The following is a 16,914-nucleotide window of genomic DNA, read 5'->3' as shown; positions in this document are numbered from 1 at the left end:
AAATGATATTAGCTATATTGGATATTGCCACATATTGTTGAAAGAAAACTAGTACAGAGGAAGATATAGTACTTGGATTTCAACTCAGCAATTTCGATCTCTTCAAAGAATTATCGTCCCTCACAGCCTCCGCATCACGGTCAAGATAAGGAGAAGTCCAATGGTTATATTGAGATTCTCTGTAAGGGTCAGAAAAAACAACCCGTGCAGTATGCCTGCATAGCTCTGCATTCCCACAAAATTCAGCAACTGCATCAATCATTCAATTAAGCTCATTAGCTGCCCTTTATCGACTTGTTGTGAAAGCATCCCACTGGAAGTTAAGTGTGCGAATGGTAAATTAAGCTATGTTATGTAATAATTCTTACCAGCACGTTTATGCTCCATGGTAGAACGGTACAGAAGAGACGTGCAGAAAAGGGTCTTTGCCATATATTCTGATATGTGTTCTGCAAGCAATGGATACTCAATTCCTGCAGTCAGTCCTTTCCTCAGGATAATATGCGGAGGCTCCAAGTATCGCATTCCGATCAAAGACATGGTACGATCAAAATGATAAACTTCCGGAACATGATCAGGGCACATTTGGCCGTGCTCTTTCAATGCCAAGGCCTCAAAATATGCTCGCTCTTTGTCATTGGCCATGAATCCCGATGCATCGAATGTATTCAAGGGCCTGTGCACCCACAAACAGATTACAAAAGTCATCTCAAATAGTCAACACTACGAAGTTTTTGAAGACAAAAGGAATTATATCTGAAGTACCTGCTTGATGACTAGAGAACCAGAAGTGCCGGCAACTATGTAAACGAAATTCATGTTGCCATCTCCGACTTCTTTGATGATCAAGTCATCAAACTTGTTACCAATTTTAGAGGACAAAGTGGGTGTGGCTTTGATATACTCGATCAAAAGTTTTTCGTCAAGCGGGCTGAACCCGGTGAAGGCCATCGGTGTGCTGTGGCTATTGGAGGTTTAGGAAAACAGTGAAGAGTTAAACGATGAAGTTTCAGGCTTTAAGGAGACAATAAAAGACGTTTAATGTTGGTTTGGTCAGCGAATGTGGGCCCAGCGACTTGTGGAGGCCAAGGCTTCATTGAATGAAGACGTGATTTAATTGATATCAAAATGGCGATTTTGCATTACCTTATTGGCGCAGAAGAAGAAAACTTGGATTTGCCTTGTCATTAATCAAATTTGGACAATATTCATATATACTGGCGGCATTTGAACATTCAACAAACGATGGCGCGGTGTCCACTGCTATATAAATTAAAGAAGAAAGTACTCACCCAGTATCATAAAATGCAGTATAAATATCTAAAAACATAGAGAATCATCCAGAAAAAAGAAAGAAACATGTCCTGACAGTAGGGCTGGATTCGAGCCGAGCCAGCTCGGGCTCGAGCTCGAGCCGAGCCTGAGCTGGCTCGGTATATTTTTTTAAAAATTTTTTATACAAAACGACGTCGTTTTGATCCTCATATATACACAAAACGGTGCCGTTTTGATATGAAAAACGAGTCGAGCCGAGCCGTTACCGAGCCGAACGCAAAACGAGCCGAACTCGAGCCGAACCGAATCCGGCTCGAGTCGAGCTCGAGCCGAACTCGAGCCGGCCATTAAAAAACGAGCCGAGCCCGAGCTGGCTGCGAGCCGAGCTCGGCTCGGCTCGAATCCAGCCCTACCTGACAGAACTCTCGTTAGAACCAATACTATACGTACCTATTTTAAATACATAAATATTAATATTTATATATGTTATCGCACAATTGAATATTATTTTATCATTAATTCAAATTTATTCACTCATATGATAACACATATAAATATATATATATTTATATACCTAAAGTGGATACACATAATTTTATTGTCTAATTATAATAAAATATGCTTTATCATAACTCTCAGTGAAGAAACGATTCATAATGAATGATGCCGGATATTTCACCAAACAAAGCCCAAGATAGCCAGTACTAGCATCAACAAAATTAATTCACCCAGGTGCCGGCAGTTTATCTAATAGAGTAATGAACATACTGCTTGCTCCAATCAAATTACCCTTGAGTGATGACAGGTTGGTTATAATTAAAATCCTCAAGGTAATTGGAGCCAGGACTTACTAGCTGCTCAAGAAAGTAGTAAATAGAGGGAAATTTTATACTCTGATATGCACCCAGTCACGACAATACAATCACAGCCAAGATAATATTGCAATAAGTAGTGGTTCTCTCACCACCGCTTGTTCAGAGTCAACGAAACTTGCTTCTCTTTTTCCCCCATTTTAAGCAAGAACGTGAAACTGCTTTCATACAGAACCTCACCACATGAAACTAACCACCAATCTTACATAAAACTTGTGTTACGGCTGAAGCTGAATTGCTGAAACAACTTCAGTAATGGTTTGGAATTTTCGCCTTTCCTTCAGAAGTGTTTTTGCCAATTCAAGAGCTCGCCTCTCACAAGCTGCACGTTTGCTAGCATCTGTAATTGATTCAAAATCCTCAACATGGGCAACACCAACAATCCTCCTATCCATCAAATGGTGAAAACATCATCATCATGGATTTACAAACTCCTAAATCTATATATTGGAGAAAACTGCTAAGTTATAGGAAACAAGAAAACTTAACAAATGCTGCAACCAATTACCTACAAAATTTAAGCTAATAGGAATGGGGTCTCCCTCATATTTACGACAGCATTTAATTAATGGACTTCTTATGGGATGGATCCAAATTTATGTAAGTCTTGATTTGTATCATTAATGGATTAATAGAGGGGGGAATATTTCAGGATTCTAACATAACCTGTCAAGCTTAAGTTGATATGTGACATCACAACTCTGTTATTATTTTCTGGTATCGATCAACCATCATTCATTATACAACTTAAATAAGCTGACAATTTTTTACTGGAAAGGTAACAAAAACAAGATAATGTGGAAAGAAGAAAACTCAACAAATGCTGAGACCAATAACCTCAGAAATTTAAGCTAATAATGGACTTATTGTGTGGATCCAAATTTATGTAGTCATGATTTTTATCATTAATTAATTAATAGGAGCAATAACTTATCAAGCATAAGTTGTTACACAACATCACAATTCTGTTATTATTTCTGGTATCGATCAACCATAATTCATTATTAAACTTCAATAAGCTGACAATTTTTACTGTTAAGATAACAAGAACAAGATTGGGGTAAGCATAATGGATACATAATTAAACTCATGACCATTCCAAGCTTGAATTTATTTCAGTTTAGAAAAAATTATCACCAGAGTAATAACTACTAAATCCAACAATCTAGATCAGTGGAAACTCAAAATTTTAGTCAAGGGTCAGTCCACATTCACAAACTAGATCAGGTAAAAACACTAAATTTATGAGGGAAAACCAAAATCATGATAGCAAGCCAAACAAACAAGACCATAACCGATGAAAAAAAGGGTCAAGATAGCTTCCACAACAGCAATACTAAACCGTAAAAGTCTACAAAAGCTAGCCTGGGAGCTATGAAAGTAAATAAAAAAATGTAAATGAAGAATAAAAATCTTCCATCTCACCTTATCATTTTGGCAGCACCAAATCCAAGGGTGTCATGGAATAATTCTTTCATATATTTTTCTTGTATAAGCAGCTGAAGATCAGGGTTATTATAAATTTCTGGAAGGTATGCCTCACCCGACCCATCCTTGTGTTGATGCCAAAGTGCTGTGAACTTATCGTGGAATAGAGTCCAAGTCTCTTCAATTGTTTTCAAAATCCATTTTTTATATGTCTGCAAGAAGAAATTAACTTTAGGCAAAAACCCTAAAAGTAAAATCAAACACTGCAAAGCAGTCCCTTGAATTGTCCTAAATTTACCCCTCCTTTTTCCCCACTTAGAAACAAAAAAAGGATAGAAAAAAGCAAAAGAAAGAACACAATCACATAATCATAATGTTACACATCTAATACTCATTTACATCGGCATTGTTAAGTATCCCATTATCATTTATTTCTAAAGCACCAAATTCTAAACCCAATGTTACACTAGAATCAACAATGCTTCAAGTTAAATGTCTACCAGCAGCAACTGAGCACTCATTAGTTCGTTTTTAATTACTTCACTTATTCATTTGTTTGCCTTCTTGGACTGCTGCTAACATACCTGATCCTCCTAGAGCTAGTACCACGAGTTCCATACCATAAAATCCCTCAAGGGGTGACAGTTGAGAAATTTTAAATGCTAGTCACACAGATGAGAGCCAAAACTAACACAGTTAAAAGCCAAAAATAATTAACAAAGAAGGCATGCAGATATATAAAGGTACATATAAATTGTGATGTTAGAACACAAGTCCTGAAATTTATTAAACAGGGCACGAAACAAACTAGTTGTTACATGCAGTACCAAGGCATGCACCAACTTTTTCTTTTCCTAAAAAAAGAGAAGAAAAAAGTGGCACAAAGACAACACCACACAGAAGAAAAATATAGAAGTGTCCCATCTCTCCCCCACCCCCCAAAAAAATTAATTAGTTAAATAATTAAGAGTAGCTACTTCATTAAGTATAAAAAAAACAGGTTGGAAGGGGAGGGGAAGATTTTAAAACGCATAATGCATTAGGTAGAAAGGATCAGGACATGCACAAAATAACATCTCCACATAACAAAAATATATAATGAAGGCAAAGCAATCAAAAAACTGAGACATACTTTCCGATCATTCCCTTGATCAGCATGTCCATCTTGAGCAAAATAAGCCAAAATTAAGTTTCCAAGAAAAGCTCCAATATCAAAACCCATTGGTCCATAAAATGCAAATTCTGGATCTATAATCTGAGTTGAATCATGAGTAACCATGACAGACCCAGTGTGGAGATCCCCATGTATCAGAGCTTGTGCTCTTTCACAGAACCTATACAAATTGCATATCTGGTTAATATAAATGTTCTTTTCCAAATAAAGAGCTTCCATACATTATGGAAAGAAATCAGTATTGCGGAAGTAATAGTACTTGGATTTCAACTCAGCTACTTCAAGCTTTAAAATGTTGTCCCCCGCACAGCCTCAGCATCACGGTCAAGAAAAGGAGATGTGCAACGGTTATATTGAGATACTTTATAGGGGTCCGAAAAAACAACCTGCTCAGTAAGCCTGCATAGCTCCACATTTCCACAAAAGTCAGCAACTGCATCATCAATAGTGAAAAGCATATTGGTCATGTTTCAACAAAAACTTCAACGTAGTATAGAACTACAGCTTCAGAGCCAAAAATTATTTAGAAATTAAAAAATGATTAAAATTAGGAGAAAAAAATCAAAATGTATACATCACTGCAGCAACAATTCAAAAAACAAGAACAAAATTTCAAGCATAGAAACATCTCATAACCTACAAGTTACATATGCCTGAAATGTATTATGCAATAAATATCAGGTATATTAGAAGCCCAACTTTTTAACTGAATAAATGGAATATACACACTAGGAAAAACAAAGGAACATACAAACAAAATACAAAGAATGGAAAAACTTTTACCAGCACGTTTGTGCTCCATGGTAGTACGATAAAGAAGAGATGTGCAGAAAAGAGTCCTTGCCATGTATTCTGACATGTGTTCCGCAAGCAATGGATACTCAATTCCAGCAATCAACCCTTTTCTTAGGATAATATGTGGAGGCTCCAAGTATCGCATACCAATCAACGCCATAGTATGGTCAAAATGATAGACTTCGGGAACATGACCTGGGCACAGCTGTCCATGCTCTTTCAATGCCATTGCCTCAAAATATGCTCGCTCCTTTGTCATGGGCCATGATTCACCAATACACCGTATGTATGGAAGAGCCTAAACCCAATCAAATTAAGAAACTCATCTCAACACTTTCACATTATATCCATATGTATATTAATAACAAAAAAACCCTTAAATAAGGATGGAAGCACCGCCTTAGTCCATAAAAATTATACAAATAAAGCACCTGAAAATAGAGTTAATGCAAAAAAGCCAAAAGCTCAATGTCTAACTAGATTGATAATGTTCTTTTATTCCTTTTAATGTCACCAATTGTTAGTCAAACAATGTCATTTCTAAGCACATAGACACCGAAATCTGTTCTACCACAGGAACATTAGCGTGCTGATCTTTTAATAAAAGTTGTAAGCAGTATGACATACTTTTATAATACACTACCTAGTACCTAGATTAATTGCATGGTCAATTTAACTTGACAAATTAAGGAAAGTAATGCTCTGAAAGTCTGAAAGCTCAAATCCAGCTGGAATGTAAAATGCCTGAGATTCTAAAAGACAATTCAAATGTGTATATCGATTGAGCTTTAGTTGCATGTTAATTAGATGATTCTAAAGAAAAAAAACCCAAAAGGAAAACATATTAAGGCAACATTGGCTCACTAATTGGGGAACAAGTTTTAACAGGGAAATCTAGGTTGTTTTTCTCAAGCTCGCAAAGTAAATGAAAATTTTCTTCCAAAAATTAAAATAAGTATAATTCCAAATAATTACAGCAAATTTAAAGCAGTTATACCATCGTCCATAGATTTACAATTGAAAACTGTATCCAAAAACATTTCATCAAGAAGCTTTCTTAGTAAGCTTACTATTTGTAATAAAGATATATTAATCCTATTGAAAAAATAAATCTAGGTACCTGCTTGATGACAAAAGAACCAGAAGTGCCAATAACGATATAGACGAAATTAAGGTTTCCATCTCCGACTTCTTTGATGGTCAAGTCATCGAACTTGTTACCAATCTTGGAGGACAAAGAAGGCGTCGCTTTGATGTACTCTATTAAAGAGTCCTCGTCAAGTCGCCTATATTCCGTGAATGCCATCTGTGCAGTGGCTATTGGAACCCAAGCTTCTCCGCAGCGTGGCTTAAGAGAGAGAGATGTTGCAGGTGGAGTTTGAGATTTTCACGGAGAAAAGAAAAGTTGTTTTCACTGGTAGTACATCGAATGTGGACGGTTTTATAAATTTAGAAGAGGGTGACCGGTTTTCCCAACCCTTCTTTTGCATGAATAACATTTTCCCACCCTTGAACTTCAAAAATCACATAAGACTTCAAGTTTACCAAAAAGTCAGTGTGCTAGTGCTAGTAAAGATCATGAGCACAAAGATTGAACCTCAAATAGGGCAATCACCACAATGACCATCTTGTGGCTGCATACCACCGATTGGAGGTGGAGGAGGCAATGTGGTAGGTGAAGACTACCATACAAATAGTGAGGTCGTGGAGGACGATGAGAAAGAAGTCCTAGAGTTTAGGGAAGAGGCAGGGGAAAAAGAGTGAGGAAAATGAAATGGGAATGAGTTAGCTTTAGCTTCTAAAGATTTTGACTGAAACCTTGATGAGGAGATTGAGTCCCCTTCTAACAAAATTAGACTCAAACTTCTTTAAGGGATAATTTTGGATATAGATTGATTAAGGCTTTTAACCTAAAAATTTTTAAGGATATAGGACAAATTCCTTCCTTACTAAGACGTGTTTTGGTTGAATTTTTTTTTCAATTATGAGTAGTATCTTACTGAATTGTATGATTCTAGCTAAAGAATGACTAGTCATTAGAGGTTTGATTATTAATTTTAAGATTAAAATTTGTAGATGAAAAAGAATCATGATTGAGAAGTATTGAAAAATGTGATGAGACGAAGATTAAAATATAAAGAAGAGTTGTAGTGGGATAATTAGGGATGGTGGGGTGTGAAGAAGAAGATATTGAATTAAAAAGAATATAAAAATATATTTTTTTAATAAAATATAATTAAGATTCAAAATTGGATAAATTAATTAAGTGCTAATTAAAGATGACAAAAAAATAAGACTGAAGATGAAAAATATGTCATTTCTAAAGTTGAAGAGCAAGAAATTTATCTTTAAAAAAAGGGGTGGGAAGCAGTTATTCTCCCATCGAAAGAGGATAATGAGTAATTGGTTTTATTTTATTGGTGCGGCGTGATTATGGTTGTGTAATGTGAAAGAAGAATCCGATTCTTTCACATTGCTTTAAATTGGGTGAAGCATGATGTGTCCAACTGGCCGAGGCTGCCTTATATCATTGGTTTCGATCCTTTCTGCCTTTTGTTTACAGTTTCGAACCTTTCTACCAACTTAACCTTTTTTAAGACTTCTCAGTATACGAAGGGTAACTTCTCAGTTTACAAAATATGAAATGTCACTTTTTAGTATCTGAAGTATGTGGAGTATGTAAAAAATAATCTCTTAGTAGGTAAATTATGTAGTGTATGTGAAGGTTAACTTTTCAAGACGCAAAGTATGTGAAGATTAACTAACTTAACTTCTCAATATGTAGAGCATACAAAAATTAAACTTCTCAACATGTGAAGATAGCTTCTTAGTAAACGAATCACTAGAAATACTCAAAATATGTGAAGGTTAATTTCTTAGTACACGGTATGTGAAGATTATAATAGCTAGTAAAAAGAAGTCGAAGATGCCACCGGTGAAAGCGTATAATCTTACATGTTATCTCCCTCACTTTTGTATCTTCATAATATTCTCTATTTTAATTTCATATTATGGTCGATAATTATGGTCTTCCAATTGGTATTTCTAGTTTTGGACATACAAGGTTTTAATAGAGAGTTTTGCTAAACAGAAAAAATAACTGGAAGTCTTTGCATGGTTAAATGGACGACAAGAAACATTCCGACTTTAGAGGATATAATTAATATTTTGACCAAAATAGTCGTAAGTTGCATGAAAACTTAGGTGGTAAATGGTTAAAACTTTTCATTACTGTTATCTATAAAATCTAAGTAACAATAATAAAATAAAATAAAATTAGTAGGATATTACAATTTCTAGAAGAAAAATTTATCAATAAAATAAAATTTATATTAATTTTAATTAAAAACAATAAAAAAAATATTAATACAAATATAAATAGGATTATCAATGAAATATGATTTCATGTATAAGATAAATTTGCTTTTTGAAAATATTAGAGGTAAATATATGAGTAAATATGAAAATGTTTTTAAATATTTTAAGAATTTTAAAATTTCAATATATCTTTTAATAATTTTAAAATTGTTAATTGCATCCTTAAATAAATATACAATAAATGAGATGTATAAATTTTATATTATAAATTATAGAACTATATTATATTTTAAAAATATAAATAGTAAATATAATAATTCTTTAGATAACATAAGAGAAATATACATTTATCTTTAATAAATTTTTAAATAATATCATTGATAGTGTATATTATCTCTCTTTACCATGTAAGCTTTTAAATATGAGAGAGAAAAATATATTAAAACTTTAATTGTTTAATAAATAATGATTTTATCTTAATCTTAATTAAATTTTTAATAAAAATTTAATTATTAGTAGATGTTTGAGTTTTTAAAAATTGAACGATAGAAATTTGGAATTTTACTATACCTTGGGTGGGAAATAGTCTTTGGCCCATATATATATATATTTGGTTCAATTATCATGATAAAGAAAAAATTAGCATTGAATGAAGAGTAACAAATCCTAGAGAGATTTTTGTCACTTTTTAAACTTTAGATTAAGAGAAATGTAAAATTTTTAAATATAGGGGGAAAAATGATAAAACTTTAATTTTTTAATAAATAACTTTTAACTTTAATTGAGAATTTTAACTAATATTTTATTATAAATGAATATTTAGATTTTAAAAAAATAAAAAATAAAAGTTTTGAGATTTTGCTAGGTGAGAAGTACTCTTTTGACCTATATATATATATATAACGCACAATATTTTATGTTTGAAATTAACACTTGAGATATTTGCTTTTTTAAAACCCGAATAACGGAGGGGAGGGAATGCAGCAACGTATCGTTTCCCGTTCTCGTTATCTTAGTAATTTCAGAGGCAGATGCAGAGGTCGCTTTCATTCCTGGTGATTTCCACCGTCCTCGCTCTATCCATTCTAGATATCTCCATCGTCCAACCTTCGCATTCAATTTCGCGGCGCCGATCACCGGACAATGGCGCTCTCTCCCTCTGTGCTCAGCTCATCCAACCCAACGGCTATCCCTGCACTGAACATACTGTACCGTCTCTCTCTAATTACTTACTACCCGATTCTTATAGTTTTTTGCACTTTATTTAACTTCTTCAGGGGCAAGGCAAAATCTTATGGGTTGAGCTAACAGTCAAATATGGTTATTATTATTATTATTATTGTAAATTGTTATCGTTAATGCGGGATTTAATGAATTAAATTAAATTTACTGGTTTTGTAGGCAAACTAACAAAACCTTGATTTATCTCGATCTTGTGTCATAATTTGTGAGAGAGCGGAGGAATTTTTGATGAATCTGAGGAAATTGATGAATTGATAAGGCAATAGCTGCATATTAATACACTTTCTTTCTTTTGAAGTTTCTGAAGCTGCCAAATAAAGTCTTATGGTGCTTTGTGAGTGTTTTTGTAAAAATAGTAAAAGAAGTTTCTGGAAAAGCACCCATTTAGTGCTTCTATAGAAAGAAATAATTGCCTTTTCAATTAAAAAGGAGTTTCTAGGAAATCACATATCGAGTGCTTCTCCATTTGAGCTGAATACTGCAAAATAGACACATGTAACTATTTGAAAGGTCGTGAATGATAGCTAAAGCACTTCCAACTACACTATTAGTTAATCCCCGTCTTTTAGTTGATATAAATTGCTAGTGAGAGATTCTGCCGATATGATTATTTGTAACTTGAGTTGTCTATTGGACACTTAAATATGTTTTTTCTCTTTTTTTTGATAGATTCAAACAAAGGATGGCTACTTATTGGGTCTCCAACGTGTGTCATCTAGCAATGCTAATCTAAAAGTTCAGCGAGGTCCTCCTGTTTTGCTGTTGCATGGTCTCTTTATGGTGAGCATCTCACTGTACTGCCACTACCAATATAAAAAATAGTGTTGCATTGTTGATTTCATATGTTCATTTTTTTTAATACTTAAAGCTCAGATGGTAGGATCTTTTTTTGTGTGCCCCCTTCTGCATTTTAGCACAAAGATGTATGCTCTAAACAATACAACCTGACTTTCCATGTAGTACATCTCTTATAACCATATTCTTGATGTTTATAGTAATTTCTGGATAAACGATGATACTGAGAATATGGTGTACCTTATATTTACATATTACAAATGTTTAGCAGTTAGTTTCTTAGTGGGATAAGTTTTCAATGATGTGATCTTTTAATGCAATTTGGTAAAACCTACTAATTTTTCTGTACAGGGAGGTGATGCATGGTTTTTGGATTCTCCTGAGGAGTCATTGGGCTTTGTCCTTGCAGATCATGGTTTTGACGTATGGGTTGGAAATGTCCGTGGAACACGTTGGAGTCATGGCCATATATCATTATCTGAGAATGACAAGGTACTTGAAGTTTATGCTTCAAATTTTGTCATTTAATGATCTTCTGGTTGTTTAATGGTTGCCTGTAGCCCTGCTATACCCATGGTTGAGGTCCACTTAAATTGCATATGGAGACTGGTTTGTCCTAGTTTATCTTGTATAGGAAGGTTGAGCTTTAACAATGTTGAAGAGGATAGAAACGGAGAATGGAGGGAGATTAAAGTTGGAATACTCTCTGCACGGTATGAATATAGTGAGCACATATTTTTCTTGCAGGATTTTTGGGATTGGAGTTGGCAGGAATTGGCTCTGTACGATGCTGCAGAAATGATACACAACATAAATATAATCACAAGCTCAAAAATCTTCATTGTTGGACATTCACAGGTTCCTACCACATTTCTTTTCTCATAAAAGTTTGCCTGCTTTAGCTCCTTGCCTATGTGCTTATTTTATCTGCACACATCACAGGGAACAATCATAACCTTGGCTGCTCTCACCCAACCGGATGTAGTGGAAATGGTAGAGGCTGCTGCTCTTCTGTCGCCAATAACGTACTTGGAACATATTAGTGCTCCTCTTGTACTAAGAATGGTTGGCGTGCATCTTGATCAGGTAGTCCTTTGTTACCCTTTATCTTTGTGGAAATGTTTTATGGTGATGAAAATGATTGTGAATTCTTTCCAGCAGATGGTTTTTGCTATGGGCTTGCGTGAACTGAACTTTAGAAGGTTTTGTTATGCTTCAAATCATTTTTTCATTTCATTTTTTTACGAGCAAGTGAAAATTTTGTTGTTTTCTTTTATTAATTTTACACTGTTTTTTTAATCTTCAGTAATGTGTTAATTGGTCTTGTTGATTCCCTATGCGATGGCCATTTAGATTGCAATGATTTACTAACAACCATAACAGGTTTGCATGCTCTCTCTCACTCACACAACCTTATTCATTTTCTGTTTCTTATCTGTTGTTCTTGGAATACTGTTTTAGCAAATAGTTTCTTTTGTCTTTTCTTAAGCAACAACTGAAGGTGTTTCTTAAACACTTGACCGATTATGATATTCATCTACTTTAGGCTCTCAGTTTCCATTAATTGTTATATAAATCTCAATAGCAATCCATAATTTTAGGATATAATAAGCAAATTCCAAGTTTGTTTGATCATGCTTTTCACCTTAAACAAAGAAGAATCGGATCCCAAGTAATTACAATTGAAGATTTCCTAAGTTGAGATTCATTTTTCTTACTGTAGATATCTGGTTTGGAAGTGGTTGTTGCAGTTTGTAGCAAAGTTGTAGGGAGGAAAGAAAGAAAGAAAAAAAGACATACAAAGTAAAAACCAGTGAATTCCATTATTTTGTGTTTTTAATTCTGTATATTGTTTATTTTACATTGCCTTATATAGAATAGGAAAAAGCTAAAACATTTTAAAACTTCCTAGATGATTCCTAGTTTAATCCTATCAACAACTTAACCGAATGATTCCTACACAACCCCTCAAGCTGGTGAATAAATATTCAACATTCCCAGCTTGGAATTTTGCTGCTCAAGCCTGTGTCTAAATAGTCCTTTTGTAAGGATATCATTTGCCTGTTGACTTGTAGGAAGGTGGATAATCAACACAATCTTCTAGTCTATTTTTTATTTTTTCCTTGATAAAGTGTCCGTCTATTTCAACTTAGTCCAGTCATGATGCACAGGATTATGTGCTATGCTTATGACAACTTTGTTATCACAATAAAGCTTTACAAGCTCCTCACTCAATTTTTATCTCAGTTAGAAGTCTCTTAAGCCATATTAATTCACAAATTTCCTGTGCCATGTCTTTAAATTCAGCCTCAACATTGCTTCTAGCCACCATAATTTCATTTTTAACTCCTCCTTGTGACCAAATTCTCCCACACAAACATATGATAGTCTGAAATAGACCTTCTATCATTCACAGTCCCTACCCAATCTGCATTAGTGAATACTTCAATTTTTCTATCAGTATTTTTCCCAAAAAACAGACCTTTACCAGGAGTCATCTTAAGGTACCTTAATATTCAATACACAGCCTCGAAGTGCTTTTCTTGGGGGCTATGCATGTGTTGACTTATTACAATTGCAACAGCAGCTATGTTCAATCTTGTATGGTATATAGATTGATTAACTTGCCAACAAGTCTTTGATACCTACCTCTCTCCATTGGTGTATCCCCATCATTACTATCAAAATTTAGATTGTGCTCAATAGGTGTATCACTAGGTTTACACCCTAACATTCTTGTCTCCTGCAGCAGATCCAAAATGTATTTTCTTTGTGACACATAAATACCCTTCCTGCTCTTGGCCACTTCCGTTCTGTAAGGTTCCAACCAACAAGTAACCCAATTAATCAATTTGCAATAGAAGCAATCAACAACACAGTAAGAAATGAATGAGAGAAAGGATAATTGTATATCTTTTTTCTAAAGGAAATTAAGCATACAACAATCTCACTCTGCCACACCTGTTCATAAAGATCCAAATCAATGGGCTTACATAGCAGTTAATCAGTTCTCATTTAAGGGCTTTATAAATGCTGATATTCTTCTTCAACAAAATCACTGCAGTGCTGTCTGTTATGCAATCTAAAATGGTTCATGCTGATGCACATTTATCAAAATAAGAGGGAGTTGTTAACTTTGCAGGGAAAAACTGTTGCTTTAATAACTCAAGAGTGGACTTCTATCTGGAATATGAACCTCATCCTTCTTCAGCAAAAAACATGCGCCATCTGTTCCAGAGTATGCTTCATACAATTTCTCTCTAGGAAACTTCTTTGCTCTATTAATTATTATTTTTATTTCATTTACAAATTTGGTTATTTTTCATGCAACAAGCTTTATAGTCGGAAGCGGCTTTCTGATTTTTGCTACACCTAATAAACGATATTACCTGCACCTTATTATAGACATCCTGTTGTTCCTCTATATATTCTGTTATAAGTTCAGTGGATAGTTTTTAATGCATGAATAACATTCAGTCTTACAGTAATTCTGCGAACAAACTCCATTATTTCTTTAAAGCTCTAATTTTTTTTTTAATTTTACATTACATATTTTGCAGTTACCTAAACAAATTCAATGGTGGCAAATAACTAGGTGTTCAGAAAGTGGATCTCTTTATTTCTTGTTCAAGAGAATTATAAAAAGTCACTATGGTTTTATTAGGATACTCAAAATCTGTTTGTTCTTTTCTTACGTTTGTCAGTGATCCGTAAGGGTACTTTTTCGCTGTACGATTATGGATTCTTCAAAAACTTGAAGCTATATGGTCAGACAAAACCCCCAGCATTTGATCTTAGCCACATTCCCAAGTCTTTGCCATTATGGATGTGTTATGGTGGAAATGATGCTTTAGCAGACGTGACAGATGTACAGCATACTATAAAGGAATTGCAGTCAACACCAGAATTGCTTTATCTCGAAAACTATGGTCACATGGACTTTATCTTGAGCATAAAAGCAAAGGAAGATTTTCACAGCCATATGATTGGGTTTTTCAGGTCTTTGGGAAAGTCCAGTAGTTCTGAAATGATTGCTTTATATGATATGTGATTATAATTCTCAATGTATTCAACTGATTATCTGTATGTATATATTGTAGGTCACATTTGTTCTCTTTTTAATCAATCAAGATAAAGATGTTTAGGAGGGAAAATTGTTTTATTATTGTTCCGTTAATTACCTTTATTGAAGATAAAAGCTAGATTATCTTCAATCTAGTCAATTGTGCATCTAGGATGCAAGATGAAGCAAATCATTTTGACAAGAGTAAGAAGTTTGCTTGAAGATCAACTTCCTCTGGAATTGCGGAGAAGCCACATGGCACTAAAGACTTCGTGTTAGTTGATGTATAGATCTGTGAGACTGATTTGTGTAAATTTCAATTGACCTTTTTTGATGGTTTTCGCATTGGAAAACTATCGGAGAGGGAGAGGATACTAATGGTGGAGTTAATGACACGTTAGAGTAAATCATTAAAAACATCAGTCATTAGAAAGAAAATTTATTTTATAAAAGTGTAATTGTAATGTTTTTAACTCTGAGGGGGATAACTTTAACTCTAAAATATGAAAATCCTAGATGGTGGGTAAAAGTAATTTTTTAAAATTACGTTAGAGAGAAAATTATTAATTTTTAAAACTAAGATAAAAAAAAGAGATAAATTTTAATTTTTTAAAATAAAATTTTTAAATAACGTTTTTATTTTTTACACTAATAACAAAATTTAATAAAAATTGAATGATGAGTGAGTAATTGAGTTTATGAAATTTAAAGTTGACTAAAACTTGGGTGAGAATAAGTCTTTTGGCCTTTTTATCACTAGTAAATTATTATTTACGCAAATTTTCTTACTGTATATAATATTATTTTGAGAAGTATATTGATTGTATTTAAAAAAAAATTCTGACGTATATATAATTTTGTAAGAATTTATAAATTATTAATTTTTTGCCACCTACTTGACTACGTGCTTGCATCAGAGACTCTGTAACTAAGTCAATCGTATTAGCAGCGGGACGTATCTTGAGAGTGACCACTAACCTAATCTTGGAAACGTACGGGGCTTTGATTTGCATCAAGTCAACTCAAGGCATCCGATTCATTGAGCCAAGAATACGCCATTAAAGTAACCTTTGATTTGAAAAAACAACCCTCAATTTTTTTTAGCGTTAATTGTTACATTTTGAAACTTATGGGTGTAGTTAAGTTTCATGAAACATTTTGAGGGGAACTTTGGATTTTAACTTTGAAATGGTGAACAATAGAATTCTAGCAACCAGTCAGACAGATACATATGGCCGTTCAAGTCTAGTAAGAAGACAAAACAAGAGTTTTGGGGACAGCCTCTGAGAGCGATTGATACTGTCAGCTAATAATTTGGTTTAACCGCCATTCAATTTAAGGATGATAATGTCACCTTCGAAATTACAGTTGCAAATTTGGGACCCATAGCTAGGGGCTGAACAATATTCCATTCAAAAGTTTGTTTCAGTGGCCTTTTTTCACCCATCAAGCCCTGAACATACATTTTTCCATTTATCATTTGGGATATGTTAACTGATATGGTACAACTGCTGGGAGAAAAATAAAAATACCTTCTATTAAATGTATTTCGTAGATTTGATTTATATTAATTTTATGATTAGTAATTATAAAAAATTAAAATATCACGAACAATAAATTTTACTGAAAACTAGTTAAGTTTTAATCTACAATAGTTCAATTTGACCAAAGTCACATTTGAGATGTTATTGATTGGTAAATACATTAACAAATACTTTTATGACAACCGTATTTTGTTTGTCATAGTATGAGGGTTGACATTAGGAGAATTATGAAAGAGTAATATTATATGTACCTATTTCAAATATATAAATATATATATACTATTACATAATTAAATGTTATTTTTTTAAAATTAAAAGTTGGTAAATATAAATTTTATTAATTAAAATAAGTAAGTAGATGAAATAGTATTAATAAACCTACAAAAACAAATTCTGTTTCTATAGATT

At 33.6% G+C, this 16,914-nt stretch overlaps 2 protein-coding genes and 1 pseudogene across 3 annotated transcripts; 1 reads left to right on the top strand and 2 right to left on the bottom strand.

The window, feature by feature from the left end:
- Positions 1–72: 72 nt before the first annotated feature.
- On the bottom strand, positions 73–1,288 carry LOC123206630 (annotated as a pseudogene).
- Positions 1,289–2,142: 854 nt separating this feature from the next.
- On the bottom strand, positions 2,143–6,965 carry LOC123206653 (methylthioribose kinase-like). Its single transcript, XM_044623847.1, is given in 7 exon segments — positions 2,143–2,534; positions 3,573–3,787; positions 4,708–4,909; positions 5,009–5,051; positions 5,054–5,182; positions 5,533–5,842; positions 6,665–6,965. Coding segments are annotated over 7 exon segments (1,254 nt in total). The 5' UTR covers positions 6,851–6,965; the 3' UTR covers positions 2,143–2,365.
- Positions 6,966–9,784: 2,819 nt separating this feature from the next.
- On the top strand, positions 9,785–15,044 carry LOC123206626 (triacylglycerol lipase 1-like). Of its 2 annotated transcripts, none has more exons than XM_044623816.1 (9): positions 9,785–10,070; positions 10,774–10,884; positions 11,251–11,391; positions 11,647–11,757; positions 11,842–11,985; positions 12,061–12,101; positions 12,206–12,282; positions 14,042–14,137; positions 14,604–15,044. In XM_044623816.1, the coding sequence occupies exons 1-9, from the start codon at positions 9,894–9,896 to the stop codon at positions 14,948–14,950; spliced, it is 1,245 nt and encodes a 414-aa protein (XP_044479751.1). In that variant the 5' UTR covers positions 9,785–9,893; the 3' UTR covers positions 14,951–15,044. The 2 variants fall into 2 exon arrangements, with proteins under 2 accessions (XP_044479751.1, XP_044479749.1); XM_044623814.1 differs by having other exon boundaries at positions 12,058–12,101.
- The last annotated feature ends 1,870 nt before the right edge of the window (positions 15,045–16,914 follow it).

Source organism: Mangifera indica, unplaced genomic scaffold (assembly GCF_011075055.1).
Source record: "Mangifera indica cultivar Alphonso unplaced genomic scaffold, CATAS_Mindica_2.1 Un_0044, whole genome shotgun sequence".
Lineage (NCBI taxonomy): Eukaryota > Viridiplantae > Streptophyta > Magnoliopsida > Sapindales > Anacardiaceae > Mangifera > Mangifera indica.
Note: the sequence above shows the minus strand (reverse complement) of the source record. Positions and strands in the feature narration are given on the sequence as shown.

Coding starts and splice junctions, on each gene's coding strand:
- LOC123206626 (XM_044623814.1), top strand. CDS start 9,894: ATGCAGAGGTCGCTTTCATTCCTGGTGATTTCCACCGTCCTCGCTCTA. Junction 11,392..11,646: donor CATTATCTGAGAATGACAAG/GTACTTGAAGTT, acceptor TTTTTCTTGCAG/GATTTTTGGGATTGGAGTTG. Junction 14,138..14,603: donor CATGCGCCATCTGTTCCAGA/GTATGCTTCATA, acceptor TACGTTTGTCAG/TGATCCGTAAGGGTACTTTT.